The sequence below is a fragment of the Paramisgurnus dabryanus genome, chromosome 3 (assembly GCF_030506205.2).
Source record: "Paramisgurnus dabryanus chromosome 3, PD_genome_1.1, whole genome shotgun sequence".
Taxonomy (NCBI): Eukaryota; Metazoa; Chordata; class Actinopteri; order Cypriniformes; family Cobitidae; genus Paramisgurnus; species Paramisgurnus dabryanus.
In genome coordinates this window covers 11,824,376-11,839,965 of record NC_133339.1, presented here as the reverse complement: position 1 = coordinate 11,839,965, position 15,590 = coordinate 11,824,376, and the positions used below count along the sequence as shown (strand labels likewise).

Here is a 15,590-nt window from a genome sequence, read left to right as displayed (position 1 = left end):
GGTGAGACTCCTCTGCACAATGGTGACTATTTAAAAACCCAACAACAAAACAGAAACTCTTTCAAATACTAATATAACAACATACTAAACATTAACTTGTTTGACTCTGTGGACCCTGTACCGGGTCCAGAATTATCTTATTTTGACTTAATATAAAATATTCCTTTAATTTTCAATGGTCTGTCATGGACCCCAGTAACACATATGAGATACTGTTTGAAAGCTTAGAGTCTCTACTTTCTGCAGATATGCATCACTTTGAGATATGTTTTACTGTAAGAAAGTTATTTACACTTAATTTACACTATCACCCCCCCACACATTTTTTATTTGATTTAATATTCACATATTTCATATTTTTCAAGTATGACAAACATGGGCAAGTCTTATATCAAATGAAAGCTCTCACTCTCAGGAATACAGCATTATTTTTGTTCTAATATCAACACATATCCAACAACCCTCGAATGAATAAAGAGGTAAAAAATGGTCTTTTGTAAACATATGGGAAACTTGAGTGTGGACTGCCTCAGATAGCATATAGCCACAAATGATACACCATCTTTTATCTTAGGTCCTACTCTAAACAATGAGTCCATTCACAGCATTTTCTTTGGTTGTTTGCATAATTAATCCCTTGCTATTTATTATATGTGCAAAACAAAAAATTAATATTTATATGAAAAATATATTTTCACACCCTTTAGTAAAATAAGAATATCTTTTGAATGCGACATGCTAAAGAGTTCATTCTTTTTTGGGGTGTTTACTGTCTGCTGCTGGTAACAACCAGAACTGTCTGCTAGAGCACCCAGATCCAGAGTTATACACTATCAAAGACAGTATTTACAACATAAAAAAGAAAATTTGGTGTTTCATCATATGAAAAACAACATAAATAACAAAATTTGTCACAAACCGCAGCTTTTTATGTAACTTCAAAGGGTTTTCTGTAAAATGATATAAAGATATTGCATTTATTCCACTGTATGTGGTTATGGGAGCACTTCAAATGTTTTTAGGCAGAAATTGTACACAAAAAGGGTATTATTCCTCCCATCAGTTGGAGTAAAATAACTTTTGCATTTATTATGATAGAGAAAAAATTCCTTTTTCCTCTGTAAGCTGGCAATTGCTGGAATCAAACAAAACTGTCTGCAGGTTTCGTTACCACTGTAAGACGCCACCCAATTGGCCCAATATCGAAGTCCAATGGCGTGGTGAAGGATCACGTGTTCTTTCTGTCCGTAGCGCTTCTAGAAGAATAAATCCATTTAATTTATTTCATTCAACTGATCTCTGTGGTTAAATTATACTCTGACTCCAATTTATATTTTATCAATTATATTCTAATGCTGATCATAATTTATATAATTATTATTATATTTATTTAAAGTGAATTATATTCACATAGGGAATAAGGTGTAATTCTGAAGGTGCTAAGGCAGTTCCATACAGCTGGGCATAGAGGCATTCTCCTTCTAACTTAAGTTAAAGTTAGAGGTTTCTCCAAAACACATTGAAAATAAGAGGATCCATCTATGTTTAGGTTGAGGCAATTCTCCATCCAACCTTAAACGGGGAGGTAATTACTCCAGTAATATTTCAATAGAGGCAATTCTCCAAATCTATGCCCCCTCCAGTATATTTATCTTAAACCCTGAAAATATAATAAAAGATATGACAAGTCTTGGAATGAATAAAGAATAACAATTTATTTTGCCAGGCAGGTTACACTTAAATCAATAATTTGGTTATTCAAATCCACCAAAAATATATCAAAACATTCACTAAAAGATCAGCATAGAAAAATGAACATTTCACACACAAAGTGGTCTATGAAGATTCTTGTGAAAGATTTCTTCCATGATGTTTTAATACACCCACAAAGTGTGGGAGCTCCTGGTTACAGGATGCCTCCATAAGGTTTGAATACACACAGAGTGTGGGAGCTTCTGAGTACAGAATGGCTCCCAGAATGTTTTGCAAGGCCACCTTTTATACACAGCTTGAGAAAACTACCAAAATCCAGTTTGACCTGTACTAAGTGATACTAAAGAACACCTGGTCAAAATCCAGTTTGACCTGTGCCAAGTGATACTAAAGAGCACCTGGTCAAACTAGCCAGGAGTATCTTGGCAACTGGTCAGACTAGCCAGAAATATCAAGGCAAAACCCCACCTCTACAAGAAATGCATCTTCTATCCAAAGTTCTAAAACCTTAATCCATCATATCTTAGACTTATAGAAATGAGACCTTTTCACTCATCGCACCATGACCTTTAAAATAATACTAAACATTAATATTAAATTACAACCTTAGAACCACATAATATGTATACATTACATCATATATTTCAGCACATACCCAATGACATGAGCCTAAAGGCTAACAGTGCCAAAGCCTTTGTGATGAAGAGATAAGGAGCACCAAGAGTTTCATGTCTATAACCAGTTCAATCTGAGGGTCAAATTTGGGTTAGCAACTCCACCTGACGTTTAATTGTTTTACAGTATCTTTTCATTAATAAACTTAAAGTTGATTATTTAAACTCCAGTATTACACCACTCATGGCCAGAGTTATACACTTTTAAATACAGACTTTAGAAAAAAAAACATCAAAAAGCGCCTATTTATTTTTGTGTCTATTAGAGGACTGACAACACATACAACCATGTTGAGCACTTTTAACAGTGTTTTATGGAATTTCAAATGGTTTCCTGTAAAATGATACCAAACTTTTGTATGTAAACCTCTGCTTGTGGGTATGAGAAGCTTTTGAAATTGGGTAGGCCAAATCCAGGCGGAAATCCCCAAAATAGCCTCAGAGTGTAAGAGGTTAATAAGTGCCACTCTTTTTTATATTAATTAAAAATAAAATAAAATAACTTTATTTTGATAATTACCCTCACTATTCAGTATCATGCAATGCATGCTGGGATCTGGAAATCCCTGCCCAGTTTTAGCAATATAGCTTTAATACAACAAAAAATACTCATGTAGTCCCAACATAAATGAGTCAAGTTCACATAGGTTGATTTAAAACAAATGTGATAGACCTAGAAACCACTTAAATACCACTAAATAGTTTTCATTTTTACACCAAAAATAATATTGTGATGGATTAAATGAGCACATTTTATTTGTTAAAGTTAATTAGTCAGAATAAAATGTCAGTGTACTTAACATTTATTAACATAAATATGAATGCTAATGCATTCTAAAGTCATTTCCACACTACACAATGCTAGTTCCTAGCTATAGCCAAACATGGCTGTGTAAACTACACTTAATGTAAGCTTCTTGCTTCTTGGATGATGTTAATATGAGTTATAAATTATTTGTTTTTCATTGAATTAGATGTGTTTATCTAAACTTTCAACAGCTTCCTGTTTGGTGATTTGTCTCCATTCATCTGGAATCTTTCCTCTATCCTGGAATGTTTTTTTATAATGCTTTTCAAGATCTTTTTGAAATCTGCACACAAACCATTTCCAGTAAGGAAGCTCAGCGAGGTTAGGGGTGATGCTCCACTTTTTAAAACGTTCTCCTGCTGTTCTGTATTCTCTCCAGAGGACTCTCCTGTCTGTGGAATCTGGATAAAAACCAGCAGTGTGGTTTGCTACTTGTGTTGTGCATATTTCAGCAGACAGGTTTGTTGTGCCCCAGTAATGCCACCCATTAATTTCAATCACTCTATGGAAAGGAACACTGTGATCTCCATCATGATTCTCTATTGTGTTATTGCAGGTGGCTTTACAGAACGGACACTGAACCCAACAGCAACGACATAAGTGATCAATCAGAATCTCATCTGGTCTGTAGTTGAGATCCAGTTTCTCATCAAATGTATCTGTGCTGAACTCTCTGCTGATTTCAGATATAATAGATGGAAGATCTGTGTTTATGACATCTTCTGAGAGTTTAAAATCATCAACATCATCATGTTTGACTCCACTGAAGTCCTTCACAGAGAATATCAGAACATCTGAGAGCTTCTGTGTGAAAAACTTCAACCACAAATCAACATCTCCTCTCTTCACTTCAACATCTTCAGTAGATTCATGAGCTGCTGTCAGGATCTTCTTCTGCAGGACTTTGATGTTCTGATTCATTTTTGATTGAACACTGATACTGAACTTATCACTGATGTACTGATGGACTTCATCTCTGATGAAATCCTTGAAGTGATCTTTGGGGTTATGAATGTAGTTCATGTATTTGTCAAAGTTCTCCTCTTCTGCCAGTTTCTTCAGGATGTGTATCTCTATATTTGATCTGTTTCCATTCAGTGATGGACAATTTGATCTGATTTCATCTGCTAAATCTCTGGCAGTCTGTTTATAGACACTTTGTTCAATGGGTTCCTTCAGTTTCTGACAGATGATCTCAACAAAAATAGCAGCTGATGTTGCTCCTCGACAGTATTTTTTGAAAATACTATAGTATTCATTCCTCTTCTTCTCCAGATAGAGAACAGGATCATTGACTTCTCTGAACATTCTGTGTTGATCATTGAATGTCTTTTCTGCTCTCTTAAATATAGAAAATACCAAATCTATGAAGAATTCCTTCTTGAACACATATTTCACAGACTCTTCCTCATCTTCTTTCAGTTTTGTCTTGATGTAATCTATTAGCTTTTGAATGCAGCTGTTGTTGTACCCAAGCTTTAATATATTAAATGACTGAATCATTATCTCTGTCTGCTGAACAATTTCATTAATGAGGGCTCTTACTTTGCTTTCAGTTTGATGAGAAAGTGAACCTGAAATTAGTTTTTTAATGAATCCTGTTAAGCCCCTGGATTTCTTTTCCTGTACATAACCTGAATAATTCTGCAAAGTAAAAATATCACTGTCCTTCCAATGGTCTACATTGAGACTTTCATACATGTCACTAAGGAGTTTTCTCACATCTTTTAGTATGTTAATGTCTTTGATTGGAGGAGAATCTGTGATGACCTTCTTCACCCACTCTTCCCAAAACAAATCAAACTCTCTCTTTAGAGTTTCTTCATCGTTTGTTTTGTCTTTGAGTTTTAATGCAAGTTCTTTGCTCTTTTCTAAGAGATTGTTTTCATGTTGTGTCCTGTGAGCATCAATCTTTTTCTTCAGGTCTCGCTGCTGAAGAATTTCATTTAGTTTTCTCTTTGTTTCTCTCACAATGCTCTCTTGAACATCTTTGATTTTTATTTCAAATGATGTTTTCCACTGTATCAGTATATCAGCATCTGGGTCTTTGTCAAAGAAATTGCACATACATTTTTTTACTTCATCACTTTTCTCCTTTAGTTCCCTCTGAAGTTCAGTTTCGTCAATCTCATGAATTGCTTCATTTTCTATTTTATTATGCAGTTTGGTCTGAATTTCCATCATGGCACTGCGTAGAGTCCAGGTCCACTTGCTGTATTCTGTCTCCAGTCTCCTGTATACTGAAATCTCCAGAGAATTTCTGAAGCTGAACACAAATCGTTCATTCAGTAAACCCTCCCAGAGATCTTGAATATGCTTTTTCAGGTGTGTCAGCCTCATTCCATTTGATTTTGAGGCTTTTGAAATAATAGTTTTCTTTAGTTCTTGAATATTTTCACAGTAGTTTGGGTTTGGTGGTGCCATTGGTGGGCTTCCCTCCCACAGCTGAGCAAAATACTTCACATCATTCTGTACATCAAAATTAATGACATCACTGAAACATTCTGCATTAATATTCTCATCTTCAGCAGCGAGTTTTGTCATCTCATCCAGTGTCTGCAGCATTCGTCTTCTTCCCTCCATGTTTTTCTCTCCAGCTGTGACGTCTGAAACGTTCTGATGTACAAACATACAGCTGGGATTCAGTTTGACCTTCTTCATCCTCAGAAAGGCCTGAACCACAATCTGAAGAATATCCTGCATCTCAGCTGGGTTTTCTCCAAAGATGTTGATCAATGTCAGCTGTCCAAGACCTACAACAAATGTGGCCAATTCATTGTCATGATGTCTTGTGGAGTTTCCATTACATTCTAGAGCCTGAAGACCCTCAGTATCAACAACCAGAATATAATCAAACTTCACCTGATATTTCATCTCCTCTGATACTCTGATCAGCTGCATGAAAGCTCCTCTGGTGCATCGTCCAGCACTGACTGCAAACTGAAGTCCAAACATTGCATTGAGCATGGTGGATTTCCCAGAGCTCTGAAGCCCTAAAACTGAAATCACAAAGATGCTCTGGTCTCCTATTATCGACATGAGTTCATCTAGAACAGCAGTGATCCAGATCAGAGGAACATGAGCAGCATCTCCATCCATCAGCTCCAGTGGAAATCCACAGATCATCATCTCTGCTGCAAGACTCGGGAGAGAAGAGAAGTTAAACTTCAGATCTTTCTTACTCTTCTTCACAGATGAACATGATTCATAGATCTGACCGATCTCTCTTATGATGTGCTCCAAACCAAAGGTTGCTGCTTGAAGTTCTTCAGATATTTTCTCAAGTTCTCTTTGTTCTTTGAGTTGGTTAGTTTTATCATTTCCTTTGAGTTTTGAGACCTTTGACCAGTTTTTTTCATACTTGTGTTGCAGAGCAGAAAGATCAGATGAGGTAACTTCATTCAGGAGGATTCTGAGCCATTTCAGGAAAAAACTTTTATTTGTAGCATATGAATTCATTTGTTTTATAAAGATCTTTATAAACTCACTTATGTGGGATTTGTGTTGCTGGTAACGAATTTTCTTCATTTCTGTTTGTTTTCTGCTTATTTCTTGTTCTATGTCTTCTCCTTGAGGTCGATGAAGTTCTTTGTTCTTCTGACACCACTGATGCCAGAGTTTCCCCTGACAGGGCAGAAATGATTCTTTGATTTCTCTCAGACTTTTATTCTCCAGTAAACTCATCATCTGCTGTGCTGCTTCTCTTCCTCTCCTGCAGTATTCATCATTTTCCTCATCTACTCTGATGTCTGAGTGTTTGGACAAATCTTCAAGTTTGAACATGGAAACTGATGCTGAAGATGAGAGACAATCATTTATAGCTCTTCTGAGTTCTTCAGATACATCTGACTGATTTCTGTCTTTCAACCCTATTTTGTATTTTCCTGTATCTGTCTCTATTAAATCAGAGTCATCCTCAGAAAAAAGGCAAATAAGTGGCTTTGAATCACTGTAGAGATTTTCGAGTTTTGTTATGTTTTTGTCATTCTCATCAATCTGTGACAGAAGAACAACATTGACTGAAGACATTTCGGTGAGAATCTGCAGTTGTTTCTCATGGACTCCTGCATCACCATGAAGATTACAGAAGGCAATACAGTTATTAAATTTATCTGTGTCTTTTCCAGATAGCCAGAACCAGGCGATCTCCACCACTCCATCAATCAGTAGTCTGGTTCTGCTGCTGCCTGGACAGTTCCTGTGGAAGAACGTGTTGTGTTTCTCATTGATCAGATTGTTCATCAGCTGAGACTTGGATGAAGACACAGAACCAAACCTGAAGAACGACACCATTGGAGTTTCTGTTTTGTACACTGGCTCTTCTTTAATGATGATGTCATTGTTAGAATTTCTCATCTTCCAGTCCTTGTTGATTTGTCTGAATGTCCAGAGAGGAAACTCAATCTGTTGTGTGAATGGATGAGGAACAAGAAGAGGAAGAGCAAACTGACACTGTGAGAGTTTAGTGACCATCAGCTGCTTTAGGAAACTATCAGCACAATGAAACACAGCCATCTGAACATCCATCGGGTGAACTGGGTCTGGTTTACTCACTCCCTTATTAGACAAAGACATAGCTTTAAAAAAATGACCCTTTTGCTTTTTTGAGTCATTTTCTCTTTGTTTTGTATGATGATGTTCATTTGTCTCCTTAATATTAATGTATCTTGCTCTGTAGTTAATCGTAAGTAGGTTCTGTAGGAAAGTCTGAACCAGGTCTTTTTCAGCACAAGACTCATGAGACTGTATTGAATGAGCAGATATCTCAAAAACATCTTCAGCTCTAAGTTTACTCTGATGCCTGTCTGTAAGAAGAACTTTGTGAAATAGATGCTTTATGTTTTCTATTCTATTCTTGTTCTCTTCTAGTTGTTGATCTGGTCGCCCTCCTGGTGTTTCAGTGTCCTTGTTTTTTTCCTGTTAAATATATAAACAACAGAAAACAATACAGAATTAACTTTGATCCGTGTTTGTAAAGAACATATTATGGTCATTCAACTAGGTCTCCAGCTAAAAAGCTTTTTTATTATTTTTCTGGAGGAAGAAATACTTAAAACTGCAATCCGTAACATAAATCAGTTTTTAAAACTGTCTCCTTACCTTCCCCCAATTCACAGTGGTAAGCTTATAAGAATTATTTATAATTTAAGTGGCCAGTCAGTTTTCCCCGGAAAAAGTAAAAAAGCTTTTGTGAACAACGTTCCATGTGATCAGTTATTTGACCACCTCCTTATCCTCCTCAAACTTCTGCGATATATACATTGCTATTGCTCATGTTACTTGCTTCTGTGGATCTGTATTTGGCAGACATGGGGACTTGTGACTTGGTGACTTGGACTCGAGTCGACTTGAGTCGCTATTTTTGTGACTTGTAACTTGACTTGACAAAAAATAAAATACTTGAGACTTGACTCGGACTTGGAAGTTAAGACTCGGGACTTGACTTGACTTGAGACACGATGACTTGAATGACTTAAGTGTTAATCACATCATGTTTTCAGTTTGAATATAAAATATATAAACTATTTTAAAAAATAAAGTTGACCCAGCTGGAGCGCAGGCTGATAATGGCGCTGTCATGATTGAATCACGACACTATCATCAATCATGCCCTCTCGTACCTTACGCACACCACGCCCACATAGAACAGATATCAACATGTCAGCCGGAGGGGTAGCGGGGGTCATCGCTTTCGGCTTCAACAATATGGCAAAAGATGAACAGTGCATTGCTAGACATGCAACATTAAAATCACGGACAGCCAGACGACAACCTCCAATTTCTTCCGTCATTTGAAGAACCATTCTGCCCAGTAAGTGCTTGTCAATTTGTTAATATCAGGTTAGTTGGTAGTTAGCTTATGTAATAATAGCTAAAGTAGCCATTAACCCTTATCATATCGTTTTGGGGACAAATGTGGGCAAATAATTTTTATTTATTTTTTTAAAATACTTCCCTTGAGCGGTACGAGACTTGGCTACTGTTTCTAAGTTTGCCACCTGAACACACACACACACACACACACAGAGAAAATGACTGGATTCTACAATGTTAGGGCCGGTTCACATATCGCATCTTTTGCGCACTCAAGTTAGTTTTTTTCCAAATGTTTAAAATTACATTACAATTTTGTTTGATTCCATGATGTATTTTACTGAACATGAGTATTTCTTTATATCTTTATATTCTATATATCTTTATTAAGATCAGATTCTGCAGGTAAAATTACAATAATAAGGTGACTTGACTTGGACTTGACTTAACCTACTACAGGACTTGACTTGACTTGACATAGCCTGTGACTCGACTTGACTTGACTTGCCCAAGAAAAAAAATACTTGGGACTTACTTGAGACTTGAAGGTTCAGACTTGAGACTTACTTGAGACTTGCACATGTGTGACTTGGTCCCATCTCTGGTATTTGGGTTAGTTAAATAATGATGCCAACATTGTGATTGCTCATAGGAGTTTGTTTCTGAGAACTGGGTTCTGCCCCTCATTATTGTGACATTGATCCATTGTTAACTGTAAACATCCTGTATCCTGGTTACTGTATAAATGTGACTTGGGCTGGTTTAATTATCATAATTTCACTTGTGATTCTTTTCTTTCTTTTACTGACTGTGGTGGTCATCAGCTTTGTGTATAAGTCTGATCACCACCATTTGTTTTATTGTTGAATTAAGTATTTATATAGTTTTAATCTGTGGCAGGAGCTGGGGTCCCACGGGTGGATGGATTTTTGTGGTGTGTGTGCTTCCTCCTCAGTGTGTGCTGTGTAACACAATAACTGTGTATTGTATAATCTGAATGCACAGTGGGGTGTGTGTGTGTGCCTTTGTTAAAGGATAATTCCGGTATTTAACACTTTGAGTCTCATTTCTGGTTTGTTTTGGATGAACTACAGTGATGGACACAAAAATTTTGACAATGGGTCGTGTCTTGAGTTTTTGACTCGTTTAGAAGCGTCTCTTGACTGCTTCAGAATGGAAGTCAATGACCATGCACAAACATGTCATTAAAACAACACTTAACATTCATTTTCAAAACTGTACTACTCACCGAGTGGTTCGTGGGGTTCGTTGATGATTAAAAACAAATATATTGGCGCAATGTATGATTTCAATCCGTGTTATTTGCTATAGTGGAACTATTTTTTCAGATACCTCACAACTGCGTATATACTTCCGCTCTATATTTGAGTCTGAAGCGTTAGCACACTCCCGACCACTTGGCCATACAAGTACACTCGGTGTCTAGCGTATAGACAGTCACAATCGAGCTCAACTTCAAACCTAAAGCTGGTCACTGAGCCATCAAATATGTAGGGCTGTTCCGAATAAATTTTTTTGAGCTTCAAAGCTCTAGTAGAAATCAAATCGAATATTTGAAGCTTCGGAAGGAGGGGCTGAACATATTTTTCTCTTTAATAAAGGCAGGAATCTCTGTGTGTGTGTCTGTCTGTCTACAGTTTTATTATGTGGCGTATGTGTTGCTGTAGACCTAAGGGAGTGTAGTGCCTTTTTTCGTGCAATATGGACATGTGACACGTTTAGAATTAATACATTTTTTATAAACTACAGAACAGCGCAAGCCAGAAGCGGCATGCCTGTCACGCGTCCTGCGAGAACAGCATTATTGAAACAAAACACAAGAGCAATACTTTTAATAAGGTAGCCTAACATTTTTCTAACAAACAAACATTCCCGTATCAGAAATAAGCAGCACAGTAATTACTGACAACGTAGAGGGTAGGCTATTTAAATAAAACAACGAAAATAAATGAACGAAGTTCAACAAACTGTAATAAAACGGTAGCATACTTTCATAATCAAGTTTATTTATAACACTTACACCATCCAATATGTTTTTTTCATCAGCAGAACAATAAAGAATATATTTTGCAGAAACCCCAGTGCTCCGTCATGCAAGTCAACCGATCCGCACACTTTAAGAGCTAAAGCATATATATCCAATACAACAGTAATCCCCCATAACTCCGTGTGACATATTGACGTCTTGTGAAGCAAATCAATAAGTTTTTGCAAGAAACTGAACATTATTTACAACACTATTAGCGTGAATGCCAAAGCAGGAAGCGCGCTTTCCGTTCTCTCTTCCACTGGTGGCGTTTGGTGGCTGTTGGCTATGGATGTTGGTCTCTCTGCGCCACCTATAGAGCGGGAGCGTGAAGCGCACTTCCTGCTTGGCAAAAGCTCTGCATTAACACTGTAAAATATTTATATATATATATATATATATATATATATATATATATATTCAAATCTCAAAACTGAAAATCGAATGTCAACCCACGGAACGAATATTCAAATATTCTAGTCAAGCCCTACAAATATGGGAAAAATTTATTCTGAGAGAAACCGAGCGAAAAAACTACAACCACATTGTAAACAGACCCTTTTCTGTTTCCCGGCGGCAGAGTGATATATCAGCGAGCAATGAGTCTTCCAAGAGAAGTCAATGGAATTTTACAAAATGCCAAATAAAACACGACAGAAACTGTATTTCGCTACACAACTTGTTTTTAATCATCAACGAACACCACGCACCACTCGGTGAGTAGCACAATTTTGAAAATGAACGTTAAGTGTTGTTTTAATGACATGTTTGTGCATGGCCATTGACTTCCATTCTGAAGCAGTCAAGAGACGCTTCTAAACGAGTCAAAAACTCAAGACACGACCCATTGTCAAAATTTCTGTGTCCATCCCCTGCTGAAAAAAACAGCATACCAGCAAGACCAGCATATGTTGTGTTTTGGTGCTGGTTTGCTAGTGAACACCAGCTAAACCAGCATCAAACCAGCACCAGCATTAGCACCAGCTAAACCAGCACCAAACCAGCATTAGCACCAGCTAAACCAACATTAGCACCAGCATCCCATGCTGGTCATACCAGCATATGTTGTGTTTTGGTGCTGGCATGCTGTGACCACCAGCTAAACCAGCATAGACCAGCATAATTCCCATGCTGGTCCATGCTGGTTTGATGCTGGTTTTTTCGGCAGGGTCACTGTTGTTCATCCAAAACAAACCAGAAATGAGACCCAAAGTGTTAAATACCGGAATTATCCTTTAACACGAGTTGTGACTAAGTAATAATTTCTCCTGTTGGGAACCTCGGCCCTGCTGGTAGTATTAGTATTTTATCAGGGGAACGAACCTCTGTGATTTACCGTTATACCCCTCTGTCACACATGCTTTTGGATTCATGCCATACGAGCCATTTAAAGCCATATGTAACTTTGTGTTCTGTTGCCGGTTGGTCAAGAATTTACATCTTCCAACTTCATAATACTTATAGTTTCTTTTTTTCCAAATCCTCTCATTCTCACCATTTCATTTTGCAGGTTTATTTTCTTGTCATTAATTATTAGTCCCTGTTTTCACATTTCTTACTGTGGTATGCTGGTGGGAAATAAAAGTTTTGTGCCTTTATCCACAATACGCACAAGTCAAAAACTACCGTTTCCTTAAAGCTCCCGTTCTTTCTGTGTTTTTGAAGCTTTGATTGTGTTTATAGTGGGCAATATAACATGTGTTCATGTTTCACGTGTAAAAAAATGTGGTATTTCTCAAACAATTTACTTATCTGTATAACGCTATTTTCACTGTCCTAAAAACGGGTTGATGTCTTTCTTGTTCTATGAAGTTCCTCTTTCAGAAATACATAACGAGTTCTGATTGTGTAGTTTGTTTAGTGTGTTGTGATTCGATAACAACTTAGCTTAGCAGAGCCGTTTGAGCAAAAGCTGGAGACTGCCGTATTCCTGTGGGCGGAGTTTAGTCAACAAACTGTTTTACTGACGTCATTAAAGCAGGAAGTAGAGGACTGTAGTACAAACCGGCCGTTCGCTGTAGGCTTTGAAAGAGGAATTCTGTTAACGAAAATATATCGTCTGACAGTGAACTTTGAGCTTTATCAATTTACAGGTATTATTTATGCTATTATAGCAACATTACACACTAACTAGGGTTTAAAAAATAGGATCAGGAAGCATGTGACCTTTAAACTGTGTGTTTACTTCTATGTTATTATTATTTGTGTATCGGTTCAGTCCTCACGCGCTGATAGACGGCATAACCTGATAACCTGTGTATTTAATTTTATAAATGTTCCCTGGTACTATTTTTTTCTAACTCAGTCATTGCCTAGACGACATTTTTAATGTTAACAGAAGGCCTATACACATCAAAATACCACTCTTGTTTATTCATCCTTTCGTTTGTAATTTTCACTGTGTTCTACTGTATTGTATTGTACCCCAATTCACAATGGTAAGCTTATAATAATGATTTTTAATTTGAGTTGCTGGGTCTGTTTTTATACTATTTTTATTTTAAATACTATTAAGGATAGTTTGTAAATTGGGGCACAGAGGTACTTAAGGTAACTTTTTTTTAATAGAATTCCAAAATGATGCATAACACATAACAAACTTTTGCAGTGCTACTGACCTGTTGTGAGGTTGCCATTATGGAATAAAAAGTCTTGCTGGTGTAATCTCAATATCTTAAAATAAGAAAAAAATGAAATTTGGTGTCAGTAAATGTAACATTAAATATGCATCTTGTATAGGAAATAGTACAATTTGAATAAAATAAGAGTAATGTTGCACTTACTGCATACTTTGCTGCAAAACTGTGTTGTTAGGAGTGAGTTTTACATCAGGAGAGTACTGTTGGCCTTTTAAAACAATTTACAGAATGTCAGAGAACTATTAACTAAGTCTAAAATAAAACTGGTTATTTACATTTTTACTGTGTTTTAAAGTTAGTTAAAGGTATATAAAAATAATAAAACCGTCAACGATTTAAAGGTCTGTCTGAATCAACAATAAAAGTCTCAAACTCTATCAAACAAACTCTTATTTTAAATGGATTTACAATGTAGTAAATATTCATGTGTGAAGTATTTTTCATTAGCCCAGGTAATGAATAAAATGTTTTCTTACCTTTTGCAGCAGGTATTTTGCACAGGTCCTTGCTGAAATGTTTAAATATACTGTAGTGTCAGTTTCACTTTTGATTCATGGGAGGGGCAGAAGGACATCAGGTTTCAAAAATCAAACAGAAAATTTTTTGCAGGGTGTTTTCATCATAACACATTATAGGCTGTGAATTATAGGTCATCCTAGGTATTCCTCTTTTGCTTATTTTATTATATTTAGCGATTTGTATGTCCTGAATTAAAATGACTGGCCTCCATTGTGACAAGAAAGTTGGTCAGTGGAAAGAAAAGCCTCCTCTCCATTACATGCAAACAACCATTGGCTTTGTTTGAACAAATGAAACCTATTTGCATGTGGATGCCTTCCTGTCCCTTTAACGCATCCTGGAACATACATAACTGAAGGGCAAATTTTATGTATTCGGTTTAGTTACAGGTCTGGTATATTATGAAATAAATTTTAACTTGAGCTTTTGTTACCAGGTGTTTCCCAATCATTTGAGATTTGAACAAAATTACATAAATGTTGTTTTTTTAGGCAATTATGCATTAATCATTAAATGTTTTTCATAGAATTGAAGGTTATTATGCATTTGCAGCATTTTTTAAGATAGTTTTCATACATTAAAATAATTTACCATTTTGTTTTGCAAATAAATGCACATACATTATTAATTATTTGACATTCATTTTTGTCACCTGAACAAAAAGATCAATTTATTATATTTCAACTGAAACAAAATTATTTAAATTTTAGCTACATAAATCATTTTTTCAGTCATTATTATATTCAGCAGCAAACTGCGTTTGTATATTTGTTGTGTTTGACATAAATGATCCAGTCAGACAACACTGTTCAACATCATCCAATTAGAAGATGCAGATTAATTTTTTTCCACCATAGAGCCTCGGGGCTGCGTTCAGCCCCGACAAATATTGCACAACGTTTTTAAACAGAAACGTTGATGCGTTAAACACTGTTCTAATGATGCAAGAGTTGCAACTACGGTAGCTGAGAAAGCCAATCTTTGTGTTCTTTTAAAATGTTTCCAGAGCATGAAGCCGTTATAAATACATGTTTAATACTGTAAAATTCCCCATGTTACAGTCACTGCACTTGCTGTCCAGAATGAAAAATTACATTCCAACTTAAACCCATTGTATGAGCTGTCTCATAGTATGTTGCTAATTGGACTGCATTTCTGACACACCCACCAAACAAGAGAAAATGTATCTCAAACCAAGTTGCATACCTGTGAACACTGTTTCCAGGAAACATGACGTTCAACCCGGAAACAGTAAAAAACGTTTTGAACTTAAACGTGCCCCATGAGTGGAGCGTTGAAGTGGGCTTTGAGATTATTACGTCAGTGCGATAAGTAAGGAAAAATTGACGACTGGTATTGAATTATTTCAAAATATT

General features: G+C 36.4%; 1 protein-coding gene across 1 annotated transcript; it reads right to left on the bottom strand.

Moving 5' to 3' along the window:
• Positions 1 to 1,828: 1,828 nt before the first annotated feature.
• Positions 1,829 to 14,243, bottom strand: LOC135768885 (interferon-induced very large GTPase 1-like). Its single transcript, XM_065278247.1, has 4 exons — positions 14,172 to 14,243; positions 13,840 to 13,903; positions 13,675 to 13,729; positions 1,829 to 8,112 (listed from the first exon to the last, which is right to left on the bottom strand). The coding sequence occupies exons 3-4, from the start codon at positions 13,690 to 13,692 to the stop codon at positions 3,358 to 3,360; spliced, it is 4,773 nt and encodes a 1,590-aa protein (XP_065134319.1). The 5' UTR covers positions 13,693 to 13,729; positions 13,840 to 13,903; positions 14,172 to 14,243; the 3' UTR covers positions 1,829 to 3,357.
• Positions 14,244 to 15,590: the final 1,347 nt, after the last annotated feature.